Raw genomic sequence first — 16,152 nt, forward strand, 5'->3', positions numbered from 1 at the left:
AGAAGAATGTATATTCTGTTGATTTGGGGTGGAGAGTTCTGTAGATGTCTGTTAGGTCCACTTGGTGCAGAGCTGAGTTCAATTCCTGGATATCCTTGTTAACTTTCTGTCTCATTGATCTGTGTAATGTTGACAGTAGGGTGTTAAAGTCTCCCATTATTATTGTGTGGGAGTCTAAGTCTCTTTGTATGTCTCTAAGGACTTGCTTTATGAATCTGGGTGCTCCTGTATTGGGTGCATATGTATTTAGGATAGTTAGCTCTTCTTGTTGAATTGTTCCCTTTACCATTATGTAATGGCCTTCTTTGTCTCTTTTCATCTCTGTTAGTTTAAAGTCTGTTTTATCAGAGACTAGGATTGCAACCTCTGCCTTTTTTTATTTTCCATTTGCTTGGTAGATCTTCCTCCATCCCTTTATTTTGAGCCTATGTGTTTCTCTGCATGTGAGATGGGTTTCCTGAATACAGCACGCTGATGGGTCTTGACTCTTTTGCAAAAATCCTCAATAAAATACTGGCAGACCAAATCCAGCAGCACATCAAAAAGCTTATCCACCATGATCAAGTGGGCTTCATCCCTGGGATGCAAGGCTGGTTCAATATATGCAAATCAATAAAAATAATCCAGCATATAAACAGAACCAAAGACAAAAACCACATGATTATCTCAATAGATGCAGAAAAGGCCTTTGACAAAATTCAACAGCCCTTCATGCTAAAAACTCTCAATAAATTAGGTGTTGATGGGACGTATCTCAAAATAATAAGAGCTATCTATGACAAACCCACAGCCAATATCATACTGAATGGGCAAAAACTGGAAGCATTCTCTTTGAAAACTGGCACACGACAGGGATGCCCTCTCTCACCACTCCTATTCAACATAGTGTTGGAAGTTCTGGCCAGGGCAATCAGGCAGAAGGAAATAAAGTGTATTCAATTAGGAAAAGAGGAAGTCAAATTGTCCCTGTTTGCAGATGACATGATTGTATATCTAGAAAACCCCATCGTCTCAGCCCAAAATCTTCTGAAGCTGATAAGCAACTTCAGCAAAGTCTCAGGATACAAAATCAATGTGCAAAAATCACAAGCATTCTTATACACCAATAACAGACAAACAGAGAGCCAAATCATGAGTGAACTCCCATTCACAATTGCTTCAAAGAGAATAAAATACCTAGGAATCCAACTTAGAAGGGATGTGAAGGACCTCTTCAAGAAAAACTACAAACCACTTCTCAATGAAATAAAAGAGGATACAAACAAATGGAAGAACATTCCATGCTCATGGGTGGGAAAAATCAACATCGTGAAAATGGCCATAACGCCCAAGGCAATTTATAGATTCCATGCCATCCCCATCAAGCTACCAATGACTTTCTTCACAGAATTGGGAAAAACTACTTTAAAGTTCATATGGAACCAAAAAAGAGCCCACATTGCCAAGTCAATCCTAAGCCAAAAGAACAAAGCTGGAGGCACCACGCTACCTGACTTCAAACTATACTACAAGGCTACAGTAACCAAAACAGCATGGTACTGCTACCAAAACAGAGATATAGATGAATGGAACAGAACAGAGCCCTCAGAAATAATGCCACATATCTACAACTATCTGATCTTTGACAAACCTGACAAAAACAAGAAATGGGGAAAGGATTCCCTATTTAATAAATGGTTCTGGGAAAACTGGCTAGCCATATGCAGAAAGCTGAAACTGGATCCCTTCCTTACACCTTATACAAAAATTAATTCAAGATGGATTAAAGACTTACATGTCAGACCTAAAACCATAAAAACCCTAGAAGAAAACCTAGGCAATACCATTCAGGACATACACATGGGCAAGGACTTCATGTCTAAAAGAGCAAAAGCAATGGCAACAAAAGCCAAAATTGACAAATGGGATCTAATTAAACTAAAGAGCTTCTGCACAGCAAAAGAAATTACCATCAGAGTGAACAGGCAACCTACAGAATGGGAGACAATTTTCACAACCTATTCATCTGACAAAGGGCTAATATCCAGAATCTACAATGAACTCAAACAAATTTACAAGAAAAAAACAAATAACCCCATCAACAAGTGGGTGAAGGATATGAACAGACACTTCTCAAAAGAAGACATTTATGCAGCCAAAAGACACATGAAAAAAATGCTCATCATCACTGGCCATCAGAGAAATGCAAATCAAAACCACAATGAGATACCATCTCACACCAGTTAGAATGGCCATCATTAAAAAGTCAGGAAACAACAGGTGCTGGAGAGGATGTGGAGAAATAGGAACACTTTTACACTGTTGTTGGGACTGTAAACTAGTTCAACCATTGTGGAAGTCAGTGTGGTGATTCCTCAGGGACCTAGAACTAGAAATACCATTTGACCCAGCCATCCCATTACTGAATATATACCCAAAGGATTATAAATCATGCTGCTATAAAAACACATGCACATGTATGCTTATTGCAGCACTATTCACAATAGCAAAGACTTGGAACCAACCCAAATGTCCAACAATGATAGACTGGATTAAGAAAATGTGGCACATATACACCATGGAATACTATGCAGCCATAAAAAAGGATGAGTTCATGTCCTTTGTAGGGACATGGATGAAGCTGGAAACCATCATTCTCAGCAAACTATTGCAAGGACAAAAAACCAAGCACTGCATGTTCTCAAGAACACATGGACACAGGAAGGGGAACATCACACACCAGGGCCGGTTGTGGGGTGGGGAGACGGGGGAGGGATAGCATTAGGAGATATACCTAATGTTAAATGACGAGTTAATGGGTGCAGCACACCAACATGGCACATGTATACATATGTAACTAACCTGCACGTTGTGCACATGTACCCCAAAACTTAAAGTATAATTAAAAAAAAAAGAAAATGTGGCACATATATACCACAGAATACTATGCAGCCATAAAAAATGATGAGTTCAAGTCCTTTGTAGGGACATGGATGAAGCTGGAAACCATCATTCTCAGCAACCTATCATAAGGACAAAAAACCAAACACCACATGTTCTCACTCATAGGTAGGAATTGAGCAATGAGAACACATGGGCACAGGAAGGGGAACATCACACACCGGGGACTGTTGTGGGGTGGCGGGAGGGGGGAGGGATAGCATTAGGAGATATACCTAATGCTAAATGACGAGTTAATGGGTGCAGCACACCAACATGGCACATGTATACATATGTAACAAACCTGTACGTTGTGCACATGTACCCTAAAACTTGAAGTATAATTTAAAAAAAAGAAAAAGAAACATTATGTTAAATGAATTAAGCCAGATATATAGAGTCAAGTATTTTATAATTCAATGTATAAATCAAATGTCCACAATAGGCAAATCTTTAGAATCAGAAAGTAAATTAGCGGTTGCTAAGTGGGATGTGTGAATAAAAATGGAGAGTTACTGCTAATGGGTATGGTTTCCTATGTGGTGATTAAAATGCTCTGTAATGATATAGTAGTGATGATTGCGCAACTCTTTGAATGATCAAAACACATTCAATTGTATACTTTAAAAGGGTAAATTGTATGGTAAATGAATTATACTTCAAGGAGGTTTAAATTTTAATAGAAATTTTAGTCCTAATCAAGGTGACATTTTCTCCCATATTTTGCCTCCAATTCTTCCACAGCACATAGTGCATCTCACATAATATTTATAATGTTGGAGTGCAATTGTTTATGTACTCTCTCTTACTTACTCAACTATAAGATCCTTGAACTTGTCACACACGTTACTTTAGGAACTAGCATGGAAAAGGTCTTCACAAATACTATCTGAAAAATCAATAAGCCAGTAAAAGTAAACCTCCATATGAGCTTATTCCTCTGCTTTTCATCACCATCTATTCTGTCCACATTTCAAGCAATGTATTTCCAGCGTGAATTTGTGGTGTGATTTGACATGAAGGAGAACATCAGTCACCAAAATGAAAGGATTGTACCACAGTACCCTTATTTAGGTTTAACTTCGACTTTTTTAGATTAACTCTTAATCAAAAATTGGTACTTAACAAGGAAAAACTTGCCTTCTGTTGTTTTCAGAGAAGTAAAAAAGCACCTCACCTTTGAGTCGCCAAAATTATGCTTCCTGGAATGACCGCATACCATGTAGCAGATTTATTTTAGTTTGTTTACAGGAAAGTGTAGACCAAAGTCCAGTGCTGACTTTGGGAGCTACTAAAGACATGAAAAAGTAGAATTTTAAACACATTTCATTGTAAACGACTGGGAGTATCTGAGCAAATTATTTCTTACGTGACTTTAAAGGAAACGGCTACCTATCTGACCCCAAAACGACTTGAGGAAACTGTTTCCACGGTCCTGCTGCAGAGGGGAAGCACAGTCGTCAAGAAGAGAGTGGGGTCAGGATCAAAACACATTTAGTGTGACTTACGGAAAGAAAACATTTTCCCTCTTTGAACCTCTCTGGATACAGTCATTTTGCCTCTACTTGAGGATCAACTGTTCAACCTCAATGGCCTTTCAGGACCTTCTGAGTCACGCTGGTGACCTGTGGAGATTCCAGATCCTTCAGACTGTTTTTCTCTCAATCTTCGCTGTTGCTACATACCTTCATTTTATGCTGGAGAACTTCACTGCATTCACACCTGGCCATCGCTGCTGGGTCCACATCCTGGACAATGACACTGTCTCTGACAATGACACTGGGACCCTCAGCCAGGATGCACTCTTGAGAATCTCCATCCCACTGGACTCAAACATGAGGCCAGAGAAGTGTCGTCGCTTTGTTCATCCCCAGTGGCAGCTCCTTCATCTGAATGGGACCTTCCCCAACACAAGTGATGCAGACATGGAGCCCTGTGTGGATGGCTGGGTGTACGACAGAAGCTCCTTCTCGTCCACCATCGTGACTGAGGTAAGAGGCTCTGTTCTCGTCTCATGAGTATGTGACCTGGGTGTTTAGAATAACACAAGTAATAATCATGCTTCCAGCCTTCAGTCACATGTAGGTCCTTAGTCTTCATTCTTTCAGCAAATACTAATTGCTTCTTTATTAAATGTCTGACACCTACACATTTTGAGTAATGAATTCCAAAGTAGAAGGCATCCTGCTATTATAATGCTTTAAGTCACAGGGAGACCAAAGTTTAAACAAGCATTTATATATAATATGTTAAAATGTTCTGCTAGGTCAGTGATGCTCAGCCTGTCATTGCAAATTAGAAATATCTGGGAAATTGAGAAAAGCCTCCATGCCCAGAGTATACCCTAAAACAATCATATGAGAAGGTCTAAGAGGGAAATTTAGGTTTCTAAAAGTTTTTAAAGGTCTTCAAGTGATTGCACCATGTGGTCATGTTTGAGAACCATTTAGTATGAAATAAAAACCTATAGGTTTAGGAAACTCTTCCAAGAGAAAGTTATGTTTAAGTTGAGACCTGAATAACAAAGGTCAGGTAATGCTGAAAAAGGAAGCCACAGAGGAAGTTAGAGACTTAATATTAGGAAACTTGCAGATCATGCTAAGAAGTTTTGATCAAGTTACACTGAGGGGTAATAAGCATTGATGTGCTGGCTTCCTTCTCTTCCAGTGGGATCTGGTATGTGACTCTCAATCACTGACTTCAGTGGCTAAATTTGTATTCATGGCTGGAATGATGGTGGGAGGCATCCTAGGCGGTCATTTATCAGACAGGTGAGTGTGTATGGAACACAGCTCTCTTTAAGGACATTTTTATCAACTTATGAAACATTATTTCATCTAGAATTACTTACTGCAAATTACATTCTCCTGAGGCTGCCTTGATCCCCAAACAGAAAAGGAAATTTTTAGTCCGTGTTTTGAGTGCTATTTTTAAAATTTGAGCTCTGTATGCAGGACACAGAAATGATATCTCCATGTGAACTGGCGGTGTTTCAAGACAGGTTTTAGAGAGAAGGTACCACAACATGTGGTTTAGAAATATGAGAAAGAGTTAACTAAGGGAATAGAAAGGAAGACGTTTCATCACATAGGATTCAGCCTTGGCCAGGAGTACCAGGTCCAGTCCTACCTGGACACTGTGAGCTGATAGCTCGTGCCCAGAGAATTGTCATTACATCATAGTTCCAAGTGTGATGAACACGCATTCCTCTAAAACCTGTAGGGTATATTTGAAGGTATCTTTGGTGGTGTGTTGAAAAATTATGTGTAGAAACTTGATTATTGTCTTTGCAAAAACAGCTTTTTAGAACCATGTGAGGTAAGTAATCCAAGGATAATACTATCTCAGTCTGTGGTGTGAGGAGTTTGGGGTATTCACCTTGCTGTATGTCTCCTGACATGGCAGGGAACAATTACCTTCACCCAACCATGTCTCCCCTGATGGCGATGAGGGACTTGAAGTGCCACTTGCCATCCACCAACATCATGTCTTCTGGTGTCTCACCTGAAAATTTGAACCTTGAATGTACGACAGGAAATGGAATGTAGAATGAGCTAAGAGTCAGAGGGTTAATTTCCGATAGTTAGTCACCCAGTCCTCTGTGATACTGTCCTGGGAAAATGCAGATAGACCAATTTTAATAGATCACAGGGTGGTAAAAGAAGGGGTAGGAGATGCCAGGCAGGAGATGACAGTGGAGAATCAGCTAAAGACGAAGGGACAAGATAACCTAAGGAGTTTGGTATTTCTCACAAACCTAAGAGGAAATATTATGTGATTAAATGCAGAGTAGGCTACGATCAAACTGATTGTTTTGGAATAATTCACTCAACTGTTTATGATATCTTAAAATTGGAAATAATCTATAATTTCATTAATAATAGGTTAATAAATAAGCAGATATTCACATAATGAATTTTTACAGCAAAGGGAATGAATAAAGTACTGTCTGCAATAAGATGAATTAACATCAAAACCATTTGGTTAGGTACCACAAGACCAACAAAAAGATTACATACTATAGTGTTCCACCAATGTAAAAGTCAAAAACAAGGAACTACATTATGATGTGAGAAAAGGGAGAAATCTAATTTTCTTTAGATTTCTATTGGAATTGCATTAAATCTAAACAGCAGTTTGGGTAAGATTGACATTTTTTAAATACTGAATTTTCTGATCTATAAATATAATATTGCTTTTCATTAAGGTAGACTTTTGTTTAATTTCCCTTTGCAATATTTTGTAGTTTATGATAAAAGTCATGCACTTTTTATTAATTTATTTCTAATTCATATGTAAAGATAATTTACATGTAAATTATGTACATATATGTAAAGATAATTAACTTTTTCATAGTAAACTTACATCCTGCCAACTGGATAAATTTATTAGTTCTAGTAGCTATTTATGGATTCCTTAAAATTTCCCAACTTGATCATATCATCTGCAAGGTGGAATAGTTCAAATCACTAATTTTCTATTTTTTCCTTTTAATCTCTTTCTAGCAGTAGCTAAAACCTTTGATATAATGCCAATGACATTGGTGAGAGCTGAAATCCTGCCTCACCACAGGCTATATTGTTCCAGTTGTCTACAGAGAGGACTCCTTTCCCAGAAAACAGTAAAACACTAAATTCCCTTTTTCTTTTTTTTCTGTTTTTTTTTTTTTTTTTTGCCCTCCCCTGCAACACTTCAGCAACTTTGATGTATTGTTCTATGGATGTTCCTTTCACATCAGTATACCCATAGCCTGCACTGTCCTAGACTTCTACATCTAGATTTAGATGTCTTATAGGCTATGCCCTGCTCAGGCTCTCTACTATGCTAAAGTACATAGGAGACACATTGTGTTATTAGTATGCTGTGTGTTAGTACAAGGGACTTCTGATACTTTAAAATGTCCAATATTCCACCCTGTCTTATGTGGTTTCAATTGGTGTCAAAAATATACTGCTAAGAGATTGGAAAATAAGCTTTGATCTACTTGGTATTTATTTAGAAACAGGGAACATTGTGTCTGAGATCTGCCATTGATTACTGATTCTTTAAGGCTTCAAATGCAAAGTTTCACTTGTTAAACATCTTTTAAGTTTCAAAGTGTGCCTTCTCTTTGCTAAGTTTTTCCACTTGTTGTTACTGTTCCCATTATCTAACCTGTTTCTGTCTCTCAGGTTTGGGAGAAGGTTCGTGCTCAGATGGTGTTACCTCCAGGTCGCCATTGTTGGCACCTGTGCAGCCTTGGCTCCCACCTTCCTCATTTACTGCTCACTACGCTTCTTGTCTGGGATTGCTGCAATGAGCCTCATAACAAATACTATTATGTTAAGTAAGTCAACACTTTGGATCCACATTTTCCAAACTGTGACTTTGAAATTGAAACTCCACCTTTGAAGTCAAAGCCTTATCTGTTTTTTCTTCCAGTAGCCGAGTGGGCAACACACAGATTCCAGGCCATGGGAATTACATTGGGAATGTGTCCTTCTGGTATTGCATTTATGACCCTGGCAGGCCTGGCTTTTGCCATTCGAGACTGGCATATCCTCCAGCTGGTGGTGTCTGTACCATACTTTGTGATCTTTCTGACCTCAAGGTATGAGTTTGTTTCTTCTTTTGTCTTAATGAGATACTGGAATGAGAATGTATGTGGAACTAGGACACCTGAATTTCTTTTTGTTCTTTGTGTAAACCTGAGAGCACATCCTCTCATAATCTGTGCTTGATGTGCAATACAAGAAGCAGAACACATAGAGTTTCCTGATAAAACTGAGGGCAATCAATGAAATTTCAACATAAGGTAACCAACAAATATTTCTCTAAAATTATATCTCAAATATTGTAAGAGACATAATTTACTCAAGATCATTTATTGTTTACATGAAATTTCATTCACCTGAGAGTTCTTTTATTTAAATGAATAAAACATAGGAAGTCCCATTAAATTCAAATTTCAGATAAGGGATGAATAATTTTTAATATAATTATGTCCAAAATATTGCATGAGACATGCTTATACTAAAACATTTTCCTGCTTAATAGAAATTCAAATGCATCCATGCCATTGTGTTTTCATTTGCTAAAACCAGCAACCCATGACATGGGGAATAGCAATGTATCATTGCCTGAGACTTCTTAATGTCCTTGGATATCCTCGCCTTAACAAATATTATGGAAACAGAATTATTACAAAAATGTTTTCCCCAATACAGGAAAACATTTGAGGAGCTATCTTCCATGGTAGTCTATGTTTTTATATATATCCTTGGAAAAAAATACATGATGGAGAAGTTTGGGATTTTTTTTCTTAATTATTGTAGGTGATATTGGATGAAAAGAAGGTGTAGCAAATTTACTTTCATAACTATCTAAAGAAAGAGCTGCATGGTTTCTTCAATTAAAATACTAAGGCAAAATGGATAATTTACCTCATTTGTCAGTATTCCATCTTCCTTCTATCAGCTTTGCAAATACTTATAGATGGTTAACTATACTCTCCCCTTAAAAAAGCCAGTTCAGTGAAAGACATCTATTTGGACTTTACCTTAGAGAGATGATTACAGATTTAATACAGAGAGAAGAGTTCAGATAGAAAAGTAAGCAAACTCCCTGTCAGGCTCATCCATTCATTTATCTTATCTCCATAACAGCCCTACAAGGTAATATTCTCTCCATTACATAGATGAGAACACTGAGGAATATTTAGGTAAGTAACTTGTTAATATGTCCAGATTATTCACAGATGATATGACCAGGAGTGATTCTAGTTGTATGAGGCCTTAAGCATGCATAAATTATTTGAGGGACTTTATTTTAGGGAAAAGAACACATTAAGAATAGACATAAGTTATGACCTTACTAGGACCTTGGCAGGGATCTATCTGTACAAGTGATGGTCCTTCATGCTGCAGTGTCAGGAGCTCCAAGGTAAATTTGCCGAGTAAGAGAGGAGCCAGTATGATTCCAAGTCTGCATTCCCAACAGTGAATATGTACTGGATGGAGGAGTCATCTCACATTTTTCTAGTTATGGTCAAAGAGAATGTGAGTTTACATTTCCTGGTAAAACCAAACAAGTGGTGGATATTAGCTTGGAGGGAGAAGACATCTTAAGAAAAAACTAATGTAAGAAACGAGGAAGTGAAAGTCGACTGCCCCTCTGTTCTCTTCCTTGGTCAGTTGGCTGCTAGAGTCTGCTCGGTGGCTCATTATCAACAATAAACCAGAGGAAGGCTTAAAGGAACTTAGAAAAGCTGCACACAGGAGTGGAATGAAGAATGCCAGAGACACCCTAACCCTGGAGGTGAGCTGGATGGGAGCTAGATATGGGATGCAGGGAAGACATAACTTGTCATCAATACTTAGCAGTAGCAGTGTCCATAAGGTAAAAAAAAAGGAAAGAAACACAGGTATGGTTATGGGCTGTATCACCTCACTATCATTTTTAATGGGCTTCAATATTGTTTGGGTTAACATTGAAGGGGAATATGCTGTTGCCAAAAGGATGAGACACAGATATTTTACTCAATGGAAGCAGAGGCACAAAGTATTAACTATTGTAAAGATTTTGCATTGAACTCATTCTAACTGTGTAATAGGAGTAACCAAAACTAGTTCATTCCTTCCCATTTATTATTCTGTGGGTCTCTTTCAGGGTAGTAAAGCCAGAGGAAGGGTTAGTGAGCAAATAGAATATAACATAAAGAGTTCACTTATTTGTTCATTCAATCATACATTCTTCCATTCATGATACATTTAGTGAGGCACTACCTATGCCAGATTCCATTCTTCCCTGGAAATACTGCAGTGCCCATATCAATCCAAATCCCTATTTGTCTGGAGTTTCATTATACTTACTTACTATAAGTTCCTAAAGCCTGACTAAGTGGAAATGCCTGTGAGAAGTCTTTCTCATTTTAATCCACCCCAGATCTTAAAGATAAATGTTGTCATGGATCTTTAAGTTAAATATTATCCATGTTGTACACATATATAAAGTATTAATCTTAAAATGTGGTATGCACAAATGATACTAGATCATGAATAACAGAATAAGTCAAGGTAACAACCTGAATGAAGCTTTTGCTATGACAGAGAATATCAATGGACAGATTTAAATCCAAATATTGGAAATGATATGGGAAAGGAAAGAATGCTACTTGAAACAATAAAAATACATTTTCTCCCATTTTATTGAAAAAGGAGAGGATTAAGAGCAAGCCTCTTAATATCCTTACATATTAATATTAACCTTAAATGTAAAACATCACACTTAAAAGACACAGAGTGACAATTTGGATTAAAAACAAAATACACCCAATTGTATACTGACTTCCAGAGACACTCACATGCAGTGACACCTATAGGCTCAAAGTAAAAGGATAAAGAAAAATCTAACAAGCAAATGGAAAACAAAAAAAGAGCAAGGGATGCAATTCTAATTTCAGATAAAACAGATGTTAAACCAACAGTGATCAAAAAAGGCAAAAGGAGAATTACATAATGATCCAGGGTTCAATTCAATAAGAAGATTTAACTCTCTTAAATATATATGCACCCAACACTGGAGCACCAAGACTCATACAACGAGTTCTTAGAAATCTACAAAGAGACTTAGATAAATCACACAATGATAGTTGGAGAATTCAACACCCCACTGGCAGTGTTAGACAGATTATAGACACAGAAAACTAACAAAGATGTTCAGGAACTAAACTCAACACTTGACCAAATGGACCTAACAGATATCTAAGGAACACTCCACCCAACAACAGCAGAATATACATTATTCTCCTCTGCACATGACACATACTCTCAAATTGACCACACATCAGCCATAAAACAATCCTCAGCAAATTCAAAAAGAAAGAAAGAAAGTAAACCAACCACACTCCTGGACCACAACACAATAAAAGAGAGATCAATATGAAGAAGATCTCCCAAAATCATAAAATTACATGGAAATTAAACAACCTTCTCTTGAATGACTTCTGGATAAATAAAGAAATTAAGGCAGAAATCAAGAAAACCTTTCAAACTAGTGAAAACAAAGATATAACATACCAGAATCTCTGGGACACAGCTAAACACATGTTAAGAAGGAAACTTACAGCACTAAATCCCCACATCACAAAGTTTGAGAGATCTCAAATTAACAACCTAACCTCAAACCTATTGGAACTAGAAAAAGAAGAGCAAACAAAACCCAAAGCTAGCAGAAAAGAAGAAGTAACCAAATCAAAGCTGAACTGAGTGAAATTGAGATGTAAAAAAGATACATATCAACAAAACCAAAGATTGGTAATTTGAAAGAACACATTAGATGGATAGACTTTCTTAAACTAATAAAGAAAAAAAGAGAGAGGATTCAAATAAATGCAATTAGAAATGACAAAGGTGACATTACCACCAACAACACAGAAATACAAAAAACACTCAGAGACTATTACAAACACCTCTATGCGCAGAAACTAGAAAACCTGGAAGAAATAGATAATTCTTATAAACATTCAAACTCCCAAGATTGAATCAGAAATAAATTGAAACCCTGTATAAACCAATAACAAGTTTCCAAACTGAATCAGTAATAAAAAGCCAATCAACCAGAAAAATCCCTGGGCCACATGGATTCACAGCTAAATTCTACCAGACATGTAAAGAAGAGCTTGTACCAATCCTACTGAAATTATTCCAGAAAATTGAGGCAGAGAGACTCCTAACTCATTCTACGAGACTAGATTCATTCTAATACCAAAACCTGGCAGAGAAAAAAATTTTAAAAAAAGAAAAACCAGACTAAAAACAAAAAACACATTATCATCCCAATAGACAGAGAAAAGGCTTTTAATAAAATTCAATATCGTTCATATTACAAACCCTCAACAAACTAGGCATCGAAGGAGCATACCTCAAAATAATGAGAGCTATCTATTGACAAACCCAAGCCAAGATCGTACTGAATACACAAAACCTGGAAGCAGTCCCCTTGAGAACCAGGCAAGACAAGGATGTCCACACTCACCAATTCTATTAAGCATAGTACTCAAAGTCCTAGCCAGAGTAATTAGACAAAAGAAAGAAAAGGCCACAAAATAGGAAGAGAGGAAGTCAAAATATCTCTCTTCACATACAATATGATCTTATACATACAAATCCCTGTAGTTGTAGCCCAAAAGCTCCTTGATCTGGTAAACAATTTTAGCAAAGTTTCAGGATACAAAATCAATGTACAAAAATCAGTAGCATTTCTATACGCTGACATCATTAAAGCTGAGAGCCAAATCAAGAATGTAATCTCATTCGCAATAAACACAAAATAATAAAATACCTAAGAATATAGCTAGCTAGGGAGGCAAGAGTTCTACAATGAGAACTACAAAGCAATGATGAAAGAAAGCAGAGATGACCACAAACAAATGCAAAAACATTCCATGCTCATGGATATGAAGAATCAATATTGTTTAAATGGCCATACACCCAAAGCAATTTACAGACTGAATCCTGTTCCTATCAAACTACCAAAGACATTTTTTATAGAATTAGAGAAAACTATTCTAAAATTCATATGGAACAAAAAAAAAGAGTTTGAATAACCAAAGCAATCCAAAGCAAAATGAACAAAGCTGTAGGCATCACACTATCTGACTTTGAAACATACTACGAGAACACAGTAACCAAAACAGCATGGTACTGGTACAAAGACAGAAAGGTAGACCAATAGAATAGGCTAGAGCACTGAGAAATAATGCCATACCTCTACAACCATCTGTTCATCAATGAAGTCGACAAAAACAAGCAATGGGGAAAGGATTCCCTATTCAGTCAATGGTGTGATAACTGACTATCCATATGCAGAAGATTGAAACTGAACCCCTTCCTTTCACCATATACAAAACTCAAGTCAAGATAAAGACTTAAGTTTAAGACCTAAAACTATAAAAATCCTAGAAGAAAACATAGAAGATACCATTCTGGACAAAGGCCCTGACAAAGGTCTCATGACAAAGACTCCAAAAGCAATTGCCACAAAAACAAAAGTTGACAAGCTGGGATTACAGGCTTGAGACATCATACCCAACTAATTTTTGTATTTTTAGTAGAGATGGGGTTTCACCATGTTGGCCAGGCTGGTCTCAAACTCCTGACCTCAAGTGATCCACCTGCCTTGGCCTCCCAAAGTGCTGGGATTACAAGCGTAAGCCATCGTGCCCGGCCAAACACTTCTCAAAAAAAGACATACACACAGCCAACAAGCATATGAAAAAAATGCTCAACATCACTAATCATTAGATAAATCAAATCAAAACCACAATAAGATACCATCTCACACCTGTCAGAATAGCTATTATTTAAAAGTCAAAAAATAACAGATGCTGGTGAGACTGCAGAAAAAAGGGAACACTTAAAAACTTTTGATGGAAATGTAAATTAGTTCAGACACTGTGGAAAGCAGTGTGGAGATTTCTCAAATAACTGAAAATAAAATTACCATTCGACCCAGCAATCTACTACTGGGTGTATACCCCTCAAAATGCAAATTTTTCTGTCATAAAGGCACATGCATATGTAGGTTCATCACAGCATTTTTCATAATAACAAAGACATGGAATCAACCTAAATGCCCATCAACAGTGGACTGGATAAAGGAAATGTAATGCATATACACCATGGAATACTAAGCAGCCAAAAAAAGAGGTCATGTCCTTTGCAGCAACATGGATAGAGATGGAGTTCATTATCCTAAGCCAATTAATGCAGGAAAAGAAAACTAAATACCACATGTTCTCACTTATATATAGGAGCTAAACATTGGTCCAAATGGAGATTTGTATACATACACACAAAGAAGAGAACAATAGACACCAGAGCCTACTTGGGGGTGGAAGATGTAAGGAGGTAAGGAGGTGAGGATCAAAAAAACTACTTATTGGCTACTGTGCTTATTAACTTAGTGATGAAATCATCTACACACCAAACCCCCATGAAACACAATTTATCCATGTAACAAACCTGCACATGTGCCCCGAGCCTAAAATAAAAGTTGGAAAGTAAAAAACATAAAACAAATAAAAGAGCATTGGAATCAAAAAAGAATGATGCATTATTAAACTAAATGGCAACTGATGATCCCATCAGTTTCCCAGGGAAAAAAAGAGAGCATTGCTTATGAAATGCAATTGAAGCTTGGTATGGAAAATGGATTTTATACATGACTGGATACCTAATGTTGCCTAAATTTGAATTTATTATTTTATAATGATTATTCATAAAGGTCTGGTCTTAGTCCTGTTTTAACCTCCATCTCACAGGTTTCCTAATGCACCTGTTCTAGACAACCCTCTAACCTAAAGCTGCTCCACATTATATCAATATCAATCCATTAATTACTCCAGTCTTATGGGTCTGGGAGTCCAGTAAATAACATACATCTCCTCTGCCCAGATCACATATAACCCAGAGATATTTAAAGTGGTTAGGACCATGAAGATCAAAAATTTTAGGTTTTTTACTACTGTGAGGACTGGAATAGAGGATGTGACTTTCAATACCTACCATCAACATTATTTCTAATGCTTCATTCCATAACTGAACTTACCTGTCCCAGTTTTTTTAACAGGTACAAAACCTAACCTGGTAAATATAGGGTGCAGCCCAGAAAGCAGGCCTGAATATGATCTCTTTCTAAAAGTGTTCTGGGCACTTGAGAATGCCTATGGCATTCTCCCACACTCACCAATCAAATAATTCAGTTCTTTATGGGTAGCTGAGGGTATGTACATAAGGGCCAGGATTGTCTCTTTTGAGAGTTATTCCTCATGGAAGCATGAGCTTAGGGAGAAAGCAGCCCCTCCTTCCCCAACCTTCAGTATTTCTGAGCCAAGAACCAAAATGAGTTCTCTCAGGAAATTTTGCTCCTTTCTGAGGCAAGCTGTTTTTCACCAGGGCAGTGAGCTGAGAACCAATGTCCATGTCCTTTGGGGCCCATGTGGTCCAAATGGAGCTTTGGACTATAATCCAATATGGCCTTCATTTGGACTGTAATCTTTATTCGGTCCCCATCATGGTCTGATTCTCTAACATACATACCCTTTTCAATGCTCTGCAGCCACTTGGATCTCTTGTCTAAAATATCCTTGAAACATAATTTCCTGGAGGCTGCTTTAACGTCCTAATTCACTTTTCACATCATTTTTACACATATCATTGCATTTTAAGGCTTATATTTTCCACCAGACAGAAA

The 16,152-nt window shown here is 37.3% G+C and overlaps 1 protein-coding gene across 1 annotated transcript in view; it reads left to right on the forward strand.

The window, feature by feature from the left end:
* The first annotated feature begins 1,852 nt into the window (after window positions 1–1,852).
* SLC22A9 (solute carrier family 22 member 9) overlaps window positions 1,853–16,152 on the forward strand; it is a 45,574-nt gene continuing 31,274 nt past the window's right edge. Inside the window, exons 1-5 of the mRNA XM_003828522.6 lie at window positions 1,853–4,910; window positions 5,587–5,690; window positions 8,091–8,245; window positions 8,341–8,509; window positions 10,092–10,215. Coding sequence (XP_003828570.4) covers window positions 4,509–4,910; window positions 5,587–5,690; window positions 8,091–8,245; window positions 8,341–8,509; window positions 10,092–10,215 — 954 coding nt within the window. The 5' untranslated portion in view covers window positions 1,853–4,508. The remainder of the gene's footprint in view (window positions 4,911–5,586; window positions 5,691–8,090; window positions 8,246–8,340; window positions 8,510–10,091; window positions 10,216–16,152) is intronic.

Source organism: Pan paniscus, chromosome 9 (assembly GCF_029289425.2).
Source record: "Pan paniscus chromosome 9, NHGRI_mPanPan1-v2.0_pri, whole genome shotgun sequence".
NCBI lineage: Eukaryota > Metazoa > Chordata > Mammalia > Primates > Hominidae > Pan > Pan paniscus.